This window comes from Chaetodon trifascialis, chromosome 10 (genome assembly GCF_039877785.1).
Source record: "Chaetodon trifascialis isolate fChaTrf1 chromosome 10, fChaTrf1.hap1, whole genome shotgun sequence".
Lineage (NCBI taxonomy): Eukaryota > Metazoa > Chordata > Actinopteri > Chaetodontiformes > Chaetodontidae > Chaetodon > Chaetodon trifascialis.
This window is the reverse complement of record NC_092065.1, coordinates 21,764,850-21,780,000: the sequence shown is the minus strand read 5'-3', so window position 1 is coordinate 21,780,000 and position 15,151 is coordinate 21,764,850. Positions and strand designations below refer to the sequence as shown.

The 15,151-nt window shown below is 41.6% G+C and overlaps 2 protein-coding genes across 2 annotated transcripts in view; one reads left to right on the top strand and one right to left on the bottom strand.

Annotated features, from left to right (window-relative positions):
* tmem231 (transmembrane protein 231) overlaps positions 1-3,674 on the bottom strand; it is a 4,040-nt gene extending 366 nt beyond the window's left edge. The window contains exons 1-8 of the mRNA XM_070972150.1: positions 3,215-3,674; positions 2,886-3,052; positions 2,597-2,725; positions 2,150-2,293; positions 1,791-1,872; positions 1,458-1,563; positions 283-471; positions 1-103 (exon numbers count right to left, since the gene is read on the bottom strand). The exon at positions 1-103 is cut by the window's left edge and continues 366 nt beyond it. Coding sequence (XP_070828251.1) covers positions 309-471; positions 1,458-1,563; positions 1,791-1,872; positions 2,150-2,293; positions 2,597-2,725; positions 2,886-3,052; positions 3,215-3,353 — 930 coding nt within the window. The 5' untranslated portion in view covers positions 3,354-3,674 and the 3' untranslated portion in view covers positions 1-103; positions 283-308. The remainder of the gene's footprint in view (positions 104-282; positions 472-1,457; positions 1,564-1,790; positions 1,873-2,149; positions 2,294-2,596; positions 2,726-2,885; positions 3,053-3,214) is intronic.
* Positions 3,675-4,658: 984 nt separating this feature from the next.
* Positions 4,659-14,078, top strand: gabarapl2 (GABA(A) receptor-associated protein like 2). Its single transcript, XM_070972152.1, has 4 exons — positions 4,659-4,870; positions 6,246-6,301; positions 9,077-9,249; positions 11,241-14,078. The coding sequence occupies exons 1-4, from the start codon at positions 4,837-4,839 to the stop codon at positions 11,353-11,355; spliced, it is 378 nt and encodes a 125-aa protein (XP_070828253.1). The 5' UTR covers positions 4,659-4,836; the 3' UTR covers positions 11,356-14,078.
* The last annotated feature ends 1,073 nt before the right edge of the window (positions 14,079-15,151 follow it).

Below are 15,151 nucleotides of genomic sequence, written 5' to 3'. Positions count from 1 at the left end.
CTTCTAAAATTTTCATCATCGCTTTGAACTGCTGTGGAAGAAGACATGCATCTTCAGTGCAAGAACGAGTGGAGCTCCTGTAGACGAGGGCCTGCACAGAAACCTGTCCAGGAGAGGGTTGAAACATATATTAACTTCTGCTTCTCTCAGCATGTTTGTACAAAAATACAGGCAAATTATCAATGGAATACGGCAAGTTCTTGGGAGTTTAATTGGTCAACATGATGTTAGGTAATGAGGTCAAACTAGGAAGTAAAAAGAAACCCGGTGGTTCTTGTGTACCTGAAGGTCAAAGCACTACCGCTGCATCATGAGAGGTGAGGTTTCCCTGCTGGTATGGGTACTGTGGTCAGGACCTGGTTCTGGAAAACAAATCTCTGAATGCGCTCGAAGACCCAGAGGAAGATGAGGAGGATACTGACGTACTGAATCCAGGCAAATTTGATGGTTTCCCAGAAGCCAGGACGATAGGTGGATGGAGACGGTTAAGGCAGAAAGGTCCGTTTTCATTGGGAAATCTTCTACTAAAATATGGATATATTAACTGGGGAAACAAATTTTAGAAATGTAGAAAACCTTGACATCTCTGTACTGCACCTGGACAGTTTTTTAAAACAAATATCTGTACACAAACACAGACAGACAGATGCGACCTTGACAACATAATGTGTGCCATAGCATAAACTGTGGTGCAGAGATGTAGAAGTTCCACTTAGGTCATCCTCTTTCCTGAAGCATACAAATACTGCGGTAAATGTTCTGTGCAGATGGAGCACCCAAAGCTGCGGTCCATTATTCTGATTTATCCACACTTGATGCGTTCCATTTTACCGTTTACTTGTTCATCTACAACCATGTTTCCAAAGAAGTTGAGCCACTGTGTAAATGTGATCATCTGCTTAGCCTTTTCGACATTTACTCAACAGAATACAATACAGAAGCAACATATTGAATGTCTGACCTCATCTGCTTCATTGATTTTTATAAATATCTGCTTATTCTGAATCCAATGCAACAACGTGTTTCAAACAAGTTGGGACAGGAGCAACTAGATACTGGGAAAGTTGTGGAATGCTCCAAAATTCAGACTTCATGTGGCACAGAAGCAATGTATTGAATATTTAATAAATTTCTAAGACACCATAATGTTGTTGTAAGATGATATAAGCCTTATCAATGTGTCAACAGCTGTAACTCCTAATGCGGGTGCCCAGAAGTGAAGGCTGGTGCATAAACAGACAAAGACAATACAGTAAAACACAGCTGTGACAATATATGCATTCACAACCAATTATAACTGTGCTGACAACAACAAATGCTGTACATTAATATTTGCTAGAAAATGTCATCTAGATGATAGTGTGTAATAAAACATTTATTAAATGTTGGGGGGGGGTTGAAGTGTTACCATAGAAGGCACACTCAATGTACACTTTCCTGCTTTTATCAAAGGATATCTAATGATCTCCAAAGGGTAATGGATCTTAGCATTAAGCTGAAAGGGAGAACCAGCAGCTCGTCCCACAGTCCAGACGGGCATGGGACAGGACAGCACTGTGGTCACTGTGGGAGGAAAAAGAAAAGGGTGAAAAGACAGAAAGAGAGAAAAGCCACGTTTTACAATATGCACACGTTACAAATGCGTATATGTACCATGGGCGTAATAGGCTCTGGTATTAAATCCGACTCAGCAGTGTTGGTTTAGCTTGAGCTGATTCTGGTTTTAGGCACACACTATATTCATTGGTAATAAGAAGAAGCAAACAAAATAAAAGCCTTTGTCAACTTACAGTTTCTGTCCTGGTAGCTCCCAATTATGTTCTCAAGGTCATATGCACTTGCAAAAGGGCTGGAGCCATCGATCACTGACACCTTGACATCAACAGAGAAAAGAGGCAAAACAGAACAATAGCTTAACTAATGAATCATCTGTTTGTGTAGCATCTACTTCAGCATGTGGTAGCATTAGATATAGGTAATATATTGAAATCAAATATTTGTACTGTGATTACTGTGAGGATTAGAATGACAGTGTTGAAGGGTGCAGGTGCATGATATTTAATTTGAGTCCATGTTCTGCCTGGTAACAGGTTCTTTTAATACTCTACATTCAGAGAGAGAGAGAGATAGCAAGTTGGTGTCCTCTCACATTGTAAATGTTGTACAGTCCTCTGTGAGGCAGGGGTGTCTTCTGCTGCAGCCTCAGGTCTCCGCTGATGAACAGCTTAGATCCAGGGACAGAGGAGGAATGCTGCACATAGGCCAGGCTCTGCATCACCACAGTGGACATTCGCTGCAAAATGCAAAGAAAGAAAGAAAGAAAAACATTGGGGGGGATCAATCCTAACACTAGTCCTAAAATCAGTTTAAGGTGACATTTATCGTAAATATACTGATATTTAGATATAAAATGACCTACTTTTAGATTAAAAAACATAAATAATAAAAAATTCCATCCTGGCTCAAATGCCTACGGGTCAAACCTTGGTGCATGTGATGTACGCAAAGGCTGCATGGGAATATATGTGTATTTGACATGTGATGCATCTACAGTGTACATGTACATACGAACGAGGCTCTGTGGTGGAATACATACAAAGAGCTGGTAGCTGAAGGTGAGCAGCAGCTGGACACTGTACACTTGCTCCTCGGGTTTTAGAGGTAGCTGCAGTTGAAAATTCAGGAGGTCCAACTTCCCGTCCTGGTTCAGGTCCTCTTCTCTCACCTGTAGAGTGTGTTCACCCACATGGAAAAACCGGAGGTTAGCGAGTTCGACAACATCTAACACAGCTGTAATGTAAATACAGGCCAACCCACTGAGGCACAAGTGACAAGCCTGAAGTGACAGTGGTGTACTTTTGAGGGAACTGCGGTGAATCTCTTACAGAGACAGCAGGGATCCGGAGGTTGGCGCCAAGCATGCTGTTCAGATGGGGGAAGGTGCTCCAGGCGACATAGTCTCCCTGAGAACTGGTTGCTGCCACCAGCAGAGTCTCGTACTGGAACCTCACAACCGCTTGTTCCTCATAGGTGCTTCTTTTGATCCAGAAACCTAAAATGACATGGCTTTAAAGAGCGAACAAGTATTTCTATTCATTTTATAGAGGCATTTTAGTTGAGGCGTATTTACACTTAACTGGGTAACTTGTATATGTAGCATAAAGCGACAGAAGCATCGAAAATACAGGTTTGGCATTATCTTATAGCAGTGTACCTTGGCTCCTGTAGGCAACCAGCAGAGGTGGGATGTAGGTAAGGCACAAAACAACAGCCAGAAACAAAGTGGCTTTAGTGCAAACACTGGTTTTGTACCGAATCAAAGCCGGATGAGCATAGACTTCATAGAAAGCCATAGGAGACGATATAAACTAAGTTACGCTCGTAAGCGCCACTGTTGTTTCTCATTAAGCCGAGCTAAGCTAGTGAACGTTCAAGCTAGCACAGATGCTAACGCCAGTAGGATTAACGTGAGTAAACGCTCAAAGACGCCGAAACAATGGACGAACACGGGCTGAGTCTCGTTAAGTAATGTCCATCTAACAGCTTCCAAGATAAAATCGTCTTTGACAGCGAATTTCTTGCCAAACGTAGCTTGTTAACATGCTATTTCCATTAGCCCCCTAGCTACTGTTGTGCCATGCACCGCGCCATGTTGGAGCTCATCTTCGCGTCTCGCGGTTACCATGGCTGCCAGTGATGGCGTCGACGCTCCATTCAAGCACAACGGTACAATGGGAGGAACGGGGCAATCACGGCTTGCGGGTGTTGACGCATGGTTATCCCCACCGCTGAATTATACGGTCGCCAACTCTTGACAGTCAGCTGAGATTCTTTTTTGCTTTGTTTTGTTTTGTTTTGTGGTTGAACTGATGCTTTAAAGGCTGCTGCGTATTCACCACAGTGGAAGCAATCACATAACACAACGCATCCCTGCGGGACCAGCATGCTGATATAAGACATGGAAGTAACAAAAATAATTGCAGGTGATGAAAATGCACATGGTTTGAAAAACAGAAGGGTAAAAATGAATGTGAAATGCATTAAAACAGTCGTGATACGATGAAAACAGAGCCATGTTTCAATATATCACTAACCATAAACTCGTCTCGTTCATTCATCACTGACAACACAAAACTGACATTTATCATTTAAGGACCATTTCAGATCCGGTTTAGTTGTCCCCACATAATCAGCAACCATCCCTATCGATAAAGATGTAATAGATTAGTATTTGAAACTGCAGTTAGAATACACACACTTCTTCCCACACTGAATAACAGAACTGACTGGTGACTGGTAAATATTTCTTGGATTAAAAAAAGGAAAAAAAAATAAAATAAAATCTCCTTACAATTAATTAACAAGTACTTTACTGGAGTATTTCCATTTTGTGCTTCTCTACAACATTTCAGATCACAATATCCACTGCATTTATTTGCTGTAGTTCAACATAATTCATAATTATCAATTACATTTTTTTTACTTGCACATTATGCTACATTATTTTATAAATGCTTTCATTCCATATCCATAATTCACGTCTCAGCAAAAAAAAAAAAAAAAAAAAAAATCATGGTAATACCCTGCATGTACTTTATCATGGATGGTGTATTCTGTCCGACAGCACCTGAAAGCAGCAGCATCTCCACCACCCCTCTGTCAGACAGTGACGTCACCTCTCAGCTAGACGGTGGAAGCTTCGGGTAGAGACATTGTTGACGTTTTGTTTTGATCGCTTTTGTCTGGATTTTTGGACATTTCGCCGACGTTATCCGCTGATTTAGAAACCTGAATTCCAACTCTACCATCACGCCTCAGTGCGGGGATCCAGCAAAGATGAAATGGATGTTTAAAGAGGACCATTCCCTCGGTAAAAGGGGTTTGGGTTGTTATGAAACAAGAGATGTTCTTGTCATGTCATGCACCCTCCTTTCTGGCTTGCTTTCTCCGCGTCGGTTTTGCCATATCATCCCACATAGGTGCAGAAATGCATGCTTGGCTCAGCGGCCCACTCATGACTAATGTAAATCGATCCATAATGGATAACATTGCATGACTTGCAGCACATGCTAACACGATCTTCCTGCAAGTCAAATGACCACTGTCAAAATCGGGTTCACCTTTGCTGTTGATGCATCATGGTTATGATGTCAGCTGATTTCTCCTTGAAACGTGTCTTTCTTTTGCATGGACACATTTCATCGCCTAATTCCATTCAAGTACCTGGCAATTGAATGCTGCCTTGCTTATATGAAAATAATAAAATCCCTTTCAGCCCTTGGTAGAAAATTGTTCCAAAGTGTTGTAGTTATTTCAGCAATAATAGTCCACATAAAAGCACTTTCTCCCAATAGTCTTCAACTTTTTTCACACTGCTTTATACTACCATCCAGGGCATATTCTGCTAACAAAGGACAATAATAAAAAGCAGGACATTTGATTGAAATTAGTGCATGTATGTATATAGAGAATGTATTACATGGATGCTGAACTGAACAGTTTACTTCGTAGTCGTTCCAGAGCTGGTAGTGTGCTCCACTAACCTGAACATTTTAAGGTTTCGAGGGGGAATTTTCATTCACAAGAATTTTGAATGAAGTTTGGTGTAAAGTTCTCTCATTACACAGCTTGAGTAGGTTGATTTGCAGCCCCGTAAGTGACATATCTGTAGCTTAGCTCCTCTACTTCTCTTCTACTCTACTTCATGTTCTCTTCAGATAACCTCAAGTCTCCTTTTTAAAGGAACACTGCTGCCAGTTTAGTAGAGATGTTTCCAAAAGTAGGCCTCTTATCTGGGCTAATGAAAGCGTGCAATGTGTTGAACCTAAATGGCTCCACCACATCTTATCACCCACCACCTCACCCTCCTCTCTCTGGCCTCTGTTCAGCATCTGCCTGCTGCATCTGGTTCTGCCTACAAGGTGTACCAGAAATAGATGGACTACCACTTGCTCTTTGATAATGGCAATTGCTAAAATGTTAAATAAGATAATCGATGTCATTCATTATTTAAACCTACCCAAATGACGGAAGATAATCACTCTTTGACTATGTGTGTAGGTGTATCCTGAACAAAGCATCCACTCTGTCTGTGCAGGCCACTGTCAGCCTTTCTGCTGTGCTTGATCTTGCATATGGATCACTGTGTCAGACTAGGCTTGCAGTATTTGGCAGTTAGGCTCCCAAGAGGCCTCACTCATCCCTTTAATCTCTGACTTCCTGTTTGTTTCTTGTCTCTCCCTCAGAGCACCGATGTGTGGAGTCAGCCAAAATACGCAACAAATATCCTGACAGAGTACCGGTGAGTGAGGGGGAGGTGTTATTGGCTGTGAGTGGGGGTTAAGGTGCAGACAGAGCGAGTAACACAAAGTCAGTGGATAAGTGACTGGCTGGGCGAGTGAGTGGCACTTATGGGTGGGAAAGAAGAGAACGAGTGAGTGGTAATGACAGTTTTGATTGACAGATTAGATTTTGGACAGAGGTCAGGGATCCAGGGTCACAGTTTTCCATTACGTTTCATTTTTAAGTCTGAGTGTTTCCTTTGACTTCCTAAATTCCCCCTTTCTGCTTAGTTAATCACCTGGAAATTTTCATGTATATCAAATGGTCATGGTGTTGCCAGTAGGTGGCGCTATAACAGTGAATGAATATTCAATATTATGTATATGTCTATCAAAAGTGAGGTTCGGGGCAGATTGGACGTTGTATATATTTCAGTTACAGCAGCTTCCTGTTTCATGGCGAAGCCTGAAAACACGCTGCGGCGCCACCGGAACGCCATGAAATGAAAACTCGCAATCTTCACAATAAAGCATCCACGGGGTCTTAAGGCCTTTCTGATCAGATTCGAGGTGGATCTGGTCATCTTGCTAGCAGGAGCGCATCAAAATATAAAACATGTAATTTCCTGTTGTCATTAGGTGGCGCTATGACTATAACTGAATATTGGCATGTAAATGTCCTCAGGCCTGGACTCTTATCAGATCTGCAATTCAGGGCAGATTGACCAATGTACAGTCAACGTAGAACAACTACTGTTTCTCTAGGGGTTTGTTCAAGTACAACACCTGTAAAGCACAAGAAATAAACACTAAATTCAAGATGGATGACTTCCTGTTGGGTTTCACTTGGCACCAAAAGGATTTTCTGTATCTAGATGTGGCAGACCACCGCTTACCAGTTTTTGTACATCTAGGTGGAATGTGCCACGAGGGCTGCTCTGCTGGGGGCCCTACTGTGGCCCCTTGCCACACCCAAGCTCAATATCACTTCCTAATTTTCACCACTTCTGATGCATGTGCTGAGTTTCATGTGGTTTCGAGGACCTTTATCAGCTCAAAAATGTGACCAAGTGGTAAAAAAAAATACATAAATAAAGAAATAATATTTTTTAGAAATACAACACAGTCCTTGCTGGTGCTTGGGCCCCAAACATGAATACAGAATTTATGAATCCAGTAAAGTTCCATGGGACTGAAAATATTAAGGCTAATCAGCCGGTTGCTACTGCTGATTGCTTTCACATTTTACTTGAAGGCATTCGCTATAACTTTAGTGTGTATTATCTCTATGTTGCTCTGCATATTCCAGCAGAATTCCAGCACATTAGGCGTCAACCAAAATAATAAGCGCTTGTTAGCTAGAATTAGCTTGTAAGCTAGCACCCATGTCATCCATCAGTAAGGAAAATTTGGGCCATCAAAGCCTCATATCTTGTGGCTCAGAAAGGAGAAACATCAACCAATTTTCATTATGGGGAATAAAAATAATGATGAGCAGCGATGTAAATAAAAATCAGAACTAGCGTGTCAAATATCAGCAGCCTCATATCCAAAACAATGGTCTTCAAAACCTCCCAGTCCCTTGCTGCTGTTGATGTGTGATATTACGTTACAGATAGACTTTAATTTGTCACACTGGCAAACAAAAGCACGCCCACGCTCTGCACATCTCTGAGAAAGCCTGCGAGGTAACCTCTGCCACGCCGGCAGGAAGGGAATACAGCAGCGCTGACGACAGATCAGAGTGCATACAGAATGACACTGTGGATACCATAAGGTGTTAAAGCCTGGGAAATGCATACCTTGAGCCTTTTGTGTGGACGATAATGCCTGTTGAACTCAATCCCCTTAACTAGTTCTTCCATTATGCACCTGTTTAATGGGACAACTGCTGGGTGGAACAGCAGAGCCAGTGAACACAAACCAGTGAAGTAGACCTGCCCAGTGGATCCGGTGACTACGTGTCATGTAAATGGGGCTGCTTGCAATGATGGGCCCACAGAGAATTAACACCCTGCTGCTTACTCCACTTAATGCTGTAGCATCTTTCAGCTCAATGCTTTGATTCAGTCCCAGAGATCTTATCAACTCTGTGTTTCTGACACAGCAGGCATCTGTTTTCAGCAAAAAATTTTTTTTTACAAACCCACTGTACACAACCTGCCCAGCACCAGATGACACACAGATAAAGTTAGCGTCTTATTGGTGAACACAGTGGAGCATTTAGCAGTGAGTATTTCCCTCAGGGCCTGTTGGAAAGAAAAACAGACCTTAAAAAGAGAGTGAATGCACTTCCTTTTGTCCCTTGGCCACAAGGCAAGGAACAAAAAACAACTCCACATGAATGACAATGTTCCTCCTTTGTATGTGTAAAGAGGCAACTCTTTGCCAACACCTTACTCATATTGACTTTCAAACACCATCGTATAAAATAAGATTGTGATTAATTGTGGAATTGTGATGATGTCATACATGTGTCAGCTTGTTTGTAGTGGATATTTGCCAACATGCAGCCAAAACACGAATTAATTAAGGCTTCCATATGCACATAAGTAACGTTCCTGCAGTGGCCATCATAGGACATGTCAGGCTCAGCACTAACACAGGTATCCTACTGAAATCTAATCAGACACACCAATATTACACACACTTATTACTTCACATCCTATAAAGGTTCTGTAGCAGCACTGAACTCCATTCGTGAAACTGTGCATATCAGAACATACTGAGATGTACAACCTATGCCACACCATGCAGTGTTAAAGGCCAGTTTTCTGTTGATGCATGTGCTCCAGGTGATAGTGGAGAAGGTTTCTGGCTCTCAGATTGTGGACATTGATAAGCGGAAGTACCTGGTGCCCTCTGACATCACAGTGGCCCAGTTCATGTGGATCATCAGGAAACGCATCCAGCTGCCTTCAGAGAAAGCCATCTTCCTCTTCGTGGACAAGACCGTCCCCCAATCCAGGTGAGAGCAACACTTCTGCAGCTGTAACAGTGGAGGGAAGTAAGACAGTGAGATCTTAAAGGTAGAATGCTTTCCTGTTTTGTATCATCAGTCTCCATCAGCAGATGTCTCCCCTTAAGGTGGTACACAATGCGAGACACAATGCGAGATGCAGTGTAGGGGCCACTAGAGACTGTAGAGCTTTTTGCTGACGTTTGTATTTGTTTACGGTTCTTCTGGTCAGCTCTCACAATCAATGGTGAAATGATTTATTAATGAAAGAGGGCAGCAAAAAAAGGTTGTAATTCTGTGCAGGTTTTTTTTTAAATGAACGATCTTTATGATTCATTTGAAGAAGTGCTCAAAGCATTTTTTTCTGTATAATGCTCCTCGATTATGAACAGTTATTAATGATGGATTGGTTAAAGTTCTGCTGTGCGTTCAGCTTCTGAATGAAATGAAAGTCCTCTTGTCGAATGATTGATCAAAGTACTGACAAGTTGATTTTTCTGAAAAATGTCTGGCTTATTAAGTATCTTGGTCAAAAAAAACAAACCAAGGAATGTGAATCAAGACAGTTGTACATTATGTTTTTTTTAACTCCTAAATATCGATATCAGTATCAGTTTCAAAACTCCAACATTGGTCCAGTTATAAACCACTGGCTAATATAAAACATGGACGTAGTCTCTGTAGCATCACCCACACGTTTCTGAAGAGGCATTGTGAATAATTATAATGATGCAAGTTTTTTTGTACCAGGCTGTAATCATGTTTATTTGTGCTGTAAAGTTGGCCATTTTAATGTGGGGGTCTATGGGGATGGACTCACCTTTGGAGCGAGCCTCAAGTGGCCATTTGAGGAACTGCATTTTTGCCATTTCATGTTGTCTTCATTTTTCAGCCCTAGAGGTTTCCGTTTACTAGAAACCATGTTTTGTCAATTATATAAATTGCGTACTGTGAGGCCCTGTCCTTCTTAAAGCGATATGCATTTTCCTTTCCTTTTTCCTTTTTCATTTTCCTACGCAGCTACATTTGACCTCTTAGTGTGGGAGTCTCCCTGTGAGGACGAAGCCACACCTCTGTTCTCAGTGTCAGATTTTTCTTTTGATTGTATTCTCATAGCTATCGACATGCCGCTGTGTTGCAAATACATACAATACATCTGAGGAATCTGACCTGCTTCCCAGAGCTTTGTATTGTATTGATGATGCTCTTCTTGTGGAAACTGGCACAGCTCTTACACCAGCTCTTAGCCTAGTACTGTAATACCCTGCTATGCCACAGCTGGAGGTGGTCATAAACAGAACAGCCCAAACCTGATAACTTCCAGCTGTGATGTTTGATATGTTCAGAGGTCCAACAGATTTAAACAGTACGTTTCAACCTACTGAACCTAATCCAGCTAAGTTTTGGTGCAATAGCCATCCTAATATCGGCTAGCTGTGCTTCACAGAGGACTATCTATGTAATGGCCACACAGTGTCTGAAGTACTTCATACTTATGGTATATTTGGCATTTCTGTGTTGCCATTTCTTGCAACTTATCTGCTGACATTTACCGTTAGCCAACAGCTAGCTGGCTAACAATACGAGCAACAGTGACTACAACTGTATTGTATATTTGAGATAATTTAATATCAATAATATCTGCCATGCTGATTTATTGGATGGGCTCAAATCCATAAACATGCTGGAAAATATGTGGAGAGACTTTGGAATTAGAAAGCACATGAATGAATAATGAATTCTTTTCTGTATGGATGTGTTGTTCTTGAACTGGACTCCGTTGTCCTAAATGTTTGTGCTTTGCTGTTGTGTGTGTTGTGTGGGACCACTGTAGGTTTTAGCATTGAAAATGGATTTCAAAATCCTGTCCGTCAGCACAAACTAACCACTATTGGAGGCTTCCATCTTCGCAAAACCCATATTGGAGATGTAAATATAATCGATTTTACTTGACTCTGTGTGTGGTCTAATCAGAGTGTGGTTTCTGCTGTGTGTTGCAGTCTGACTATGGGCCAACTGTACGACAAGGAGAAGGACGAGGACGGCTTTCTGTATGTGGCTTACAGCGGAGAAAACACCTTTGGTTGCAAGGCCTTTTATACAACACAGGGTTAAAGCTTCACTGAATTCCAGTCTCTCTCTCTCTCTATCTCTATCTCTCTCTCTACACACACACACACACACACACACACGCACACACACACACATAGACACAGTAGGGCCTGACATACACAGGTGTGCAATCTTTCAGACATTGGCCTTTACATGTGTTACACAAGTAACGCACCTACACTTGCTACAGTCATTTACTCAATTTTTGATACTGAAAAACACATTTTGGGTGAAAATTAGAAATTTTTTTGGCAGGCTCAGACGATCATTAGTGTCAAGAAATGCTTGACTTTAATGGTTGGTCTTTTTGCTGTCTAAAGGTCAGTTGTAGAGAGAAATATCTTTAACACTGCCGTAAAATTAGAACAACAGTCACCCACATTATAGGCACATGAGATGCCGTGAATTTTCCACATTTGACATCTGTATTCGATCTAAAAAAATCCGTAGGGTCTGGTACACACATGCCAGTGATCACACATTACCCAATCATGCTAGTTTTTGTTTCAGTCCAGATTTGTTGTCACAGTTATTTGTATTCTGCTGAAGTGAGAAAGAAACCATATAATCATGTGACTAGAATCATTAACCACATTATGGATGTGTTTGTATGGCTCATCATATAGAAACTTCAGTTTGTAACTTTAATTCCACAGGCACACTCAGCACTATGATAGGCTATGAGAACGACTATAAGCATATGACAGAACGCAGCTCATGCTGTTGAGATGTTGAAAAATGGTGCTCAGGGCTGGCACCACTTCCTGGGATGTTACTGAATGCTTCCCAGTGTGGCAGGTATGTTTTTGCACATTAAGATGGCTGAATAGATGTCAGCACCACCCAGGATTCACACTTCACATGATGCCGACAGTAAGCCATGAACCTCAGCGAACTGCTAAAGAAATACAACACTTTATTTTAGTTTATCGGTCGTGTATTGTAATATTTGAAAGTTGTCGTCACAGGGCAACATCTGAAAATTCCAACCATCTGAAAGGAAAACACTTTTCCTTTTCTTATATTATGACCCAGTAACATTCTGTCCAAGAGATACTCAGTGTTGACGTGTTGCACTTTACCCATTCTCCCTCAGCCTGTGTTGTCTAGTCAGACTCCCCAGAATGCCTTTTGACAATCTCAGACATTTTGACTTTTCAAACAACAAATTATATGAATAATGGCTACATTCCATTTAGGTTTTAAAGTCTACGCTACTGGAATTAGTGTCATGGATTCAGACACACCTAAGTGGAACCGAGCCGTTGTTAATTTTCCCTGCAAGTCAAAATGTCTGCGGTCAGAAAGGTTTGTTGACCATTTTTATCTTAATTCTGGCCTGAATTGTTTGAGACCTCTGAAAGTTCAAATCCAAGTCAGACTCAGTTGTAATTCTGCTGATGTGATGTTGCTGTCATTGTTTAAGTTCTCTGAAGAAATATCAAAATATTGCAGTGCATAAAATAATGGTCTCTAGTTATGAGACTGTGATGCACCGCAACCGTGTTCTACCATAGTTTCTTGACATGAGCGGGTCCTGAGGTTGGTGCATGATTAAAGCAAAAACCAACCCAAACTTAAAGCAGCATGGCTGGAATTTTTTTGTTTTGCAATGGATCGGGATCAACCCACCGAGAATTCTTACTCGTTCAAGCCTGTGTCAGTTCATTGTTTTGGTTTGCTGGTCTGCAGGCAGCTGTTTTCAATGAAAAGATCTGATAAACCCACTGTGCACTACCTGCCTCGCAGCAAACAGCAGAAGGACAAAGCTAGTGACTAGCTGGTATTTTGGGTAGTATTTGGTGGAGACCAAAACAGAGCCAAAAAGAGAGTGAATATTGCCCACAAGGTCATCAGAATACCAATACGACTACAAATGAATCTTATGATACTCTGGATGTGTGAATAAATAGGCAATAGGCATTAAATGCAGCTTTAAATACTTGACAGTTGCATGCTACTTTTTTAACTTTGAACCTTTAAGTCATGTTGTCCTTTTTAAAATGCATTCTGGGAAATTGGGAAATCCTGTCCTGCAGCAAAAGTAGGTCAGACAGTAAGTCAGTATGTTCCTGGACTGACTGTGTTATGAGATACACTGTGTTTGACCCTGCCCTGCCCATATCTTCTTAAAATTTTAATGATAAAAATACACATGACTCAGTGGAGATGTTGGTTAATAAAATCACTGAAAGTGTATTATCAATGTGCAGAGTGCTTTCACACTTGTGAATGATTAAACACACATTCAGTGTCTTTACGATGAACCATTTATAAGGATCACAGTAAGAATATATCAATGAAATTCAGGTCTCATAAACTCAAGTAAAGAGTTGCTCACATCTTTGGCTGCACAGGTTTCTGAGTTATAAAATCAAGACCACTTGTTATCTTTCCTCTTCTCACTCAGATCACTCTGAAGCTGACATTTTGGCTGCAGCTGTAGTCTTTGGTGCTGAATCAGAGTAAGACATCTGGTGAATTACCACCCTTTACTTGACCCATTCAAGTATTCATGTTTGTGCACCACAAAGCTGATTCAGGCTTTTAAACATGGTATGTAGATGTGTAATATATTGATGGAATGCTATGATATCCAGTATTGTTTTATTTCATCAGTGTTGTATGATTGTTAAATATATCATGAAGACATAAATGAATTTTAGATATTTGAAAAAGGTAAGGTAGCTGGAAGACCTGACCAATAAAAATGAATGTAAAATGAATCAGAAGGTTGTTTTGTCTGATTTAAATGGAATATTGTTGCTGGAGCCCAGTGCTGCCAACAGACCAGCAGGTATGGTAAAACAAGTCTTAATTTGAAACTAGCACAGATGATCAGGAGGTGGCTGGACAGTTGGGCAGTGGAGAGGGGGACAGGTATCTAAGGGCAAAGGCTTAGCAGAGAGTATGCCAGGCACATGAGCTGACTGGCAGGTTTGGTGAGGTGGGATTGCTGGCTGGTAATGCTGAAGGCAGGGAGTACAGGTGTAAATCAATGGAAAATTGACACAAATTTCCATGCCAGAAAGGTGACACATAGACAAAGGATGCATGGCACAATGATCTGGAGGAGACTGGTTGTCGGTGCTGGGTTTTTGTAGCGAAGTGGAAGACTTGATTGAAGACAGGTGTGGTGATTACAGATGAGGGGCAGGTGTGCAGCAAGACAGAGACAGAGGGAAGGGCTAAACTAAAAAGACTGAAAATAACAAAGGCACTCTACACAGAGGCAGACATCACAGGCAGGTGTCACAGGTGGCACTTGAGTTTCAATTTCCCAAGTGACAGCTGCAATGACGCATACAGATGAGACAGAAAATTGGGTTTGATGTTTCTGGTGTCTGGCCTGGTTAGGGTGAAATTGACACGGCCAAAAAACAAAGTCCATTTGGTTTGAGAAGCATTGAGACGCCTTACAAACTGGATGTATGCCAGGTTTGTATTGTCTGTTGACATGACCAGGAGGGGCAGCCTACACCCTTCAAGTCAATGCTGCTACTTCTCCAATGCCAACTTCACTACCAGGAGCTCACAATTACCTGCATCATGGGGGAGAATTGATGAGAGAGAAAGGCACAAGGATGAAGTTACCATCCTCCAAGGAACATTGCAAGAGGACCACCCCCATGCCATTGTCCGATGGTGTCAAATTCTACGATGTACTGGTTCAACGTGTCCGGCTGAATGAGGATAGGTGCTGAGGTGGAACAGTTCCTAAGATCCTGGAATGCTACTTAGGCCACTGGAGTCCACTGAAACTGTTGGAAGGGTGGAAGTTAGAATTGTTAGTGTGGAG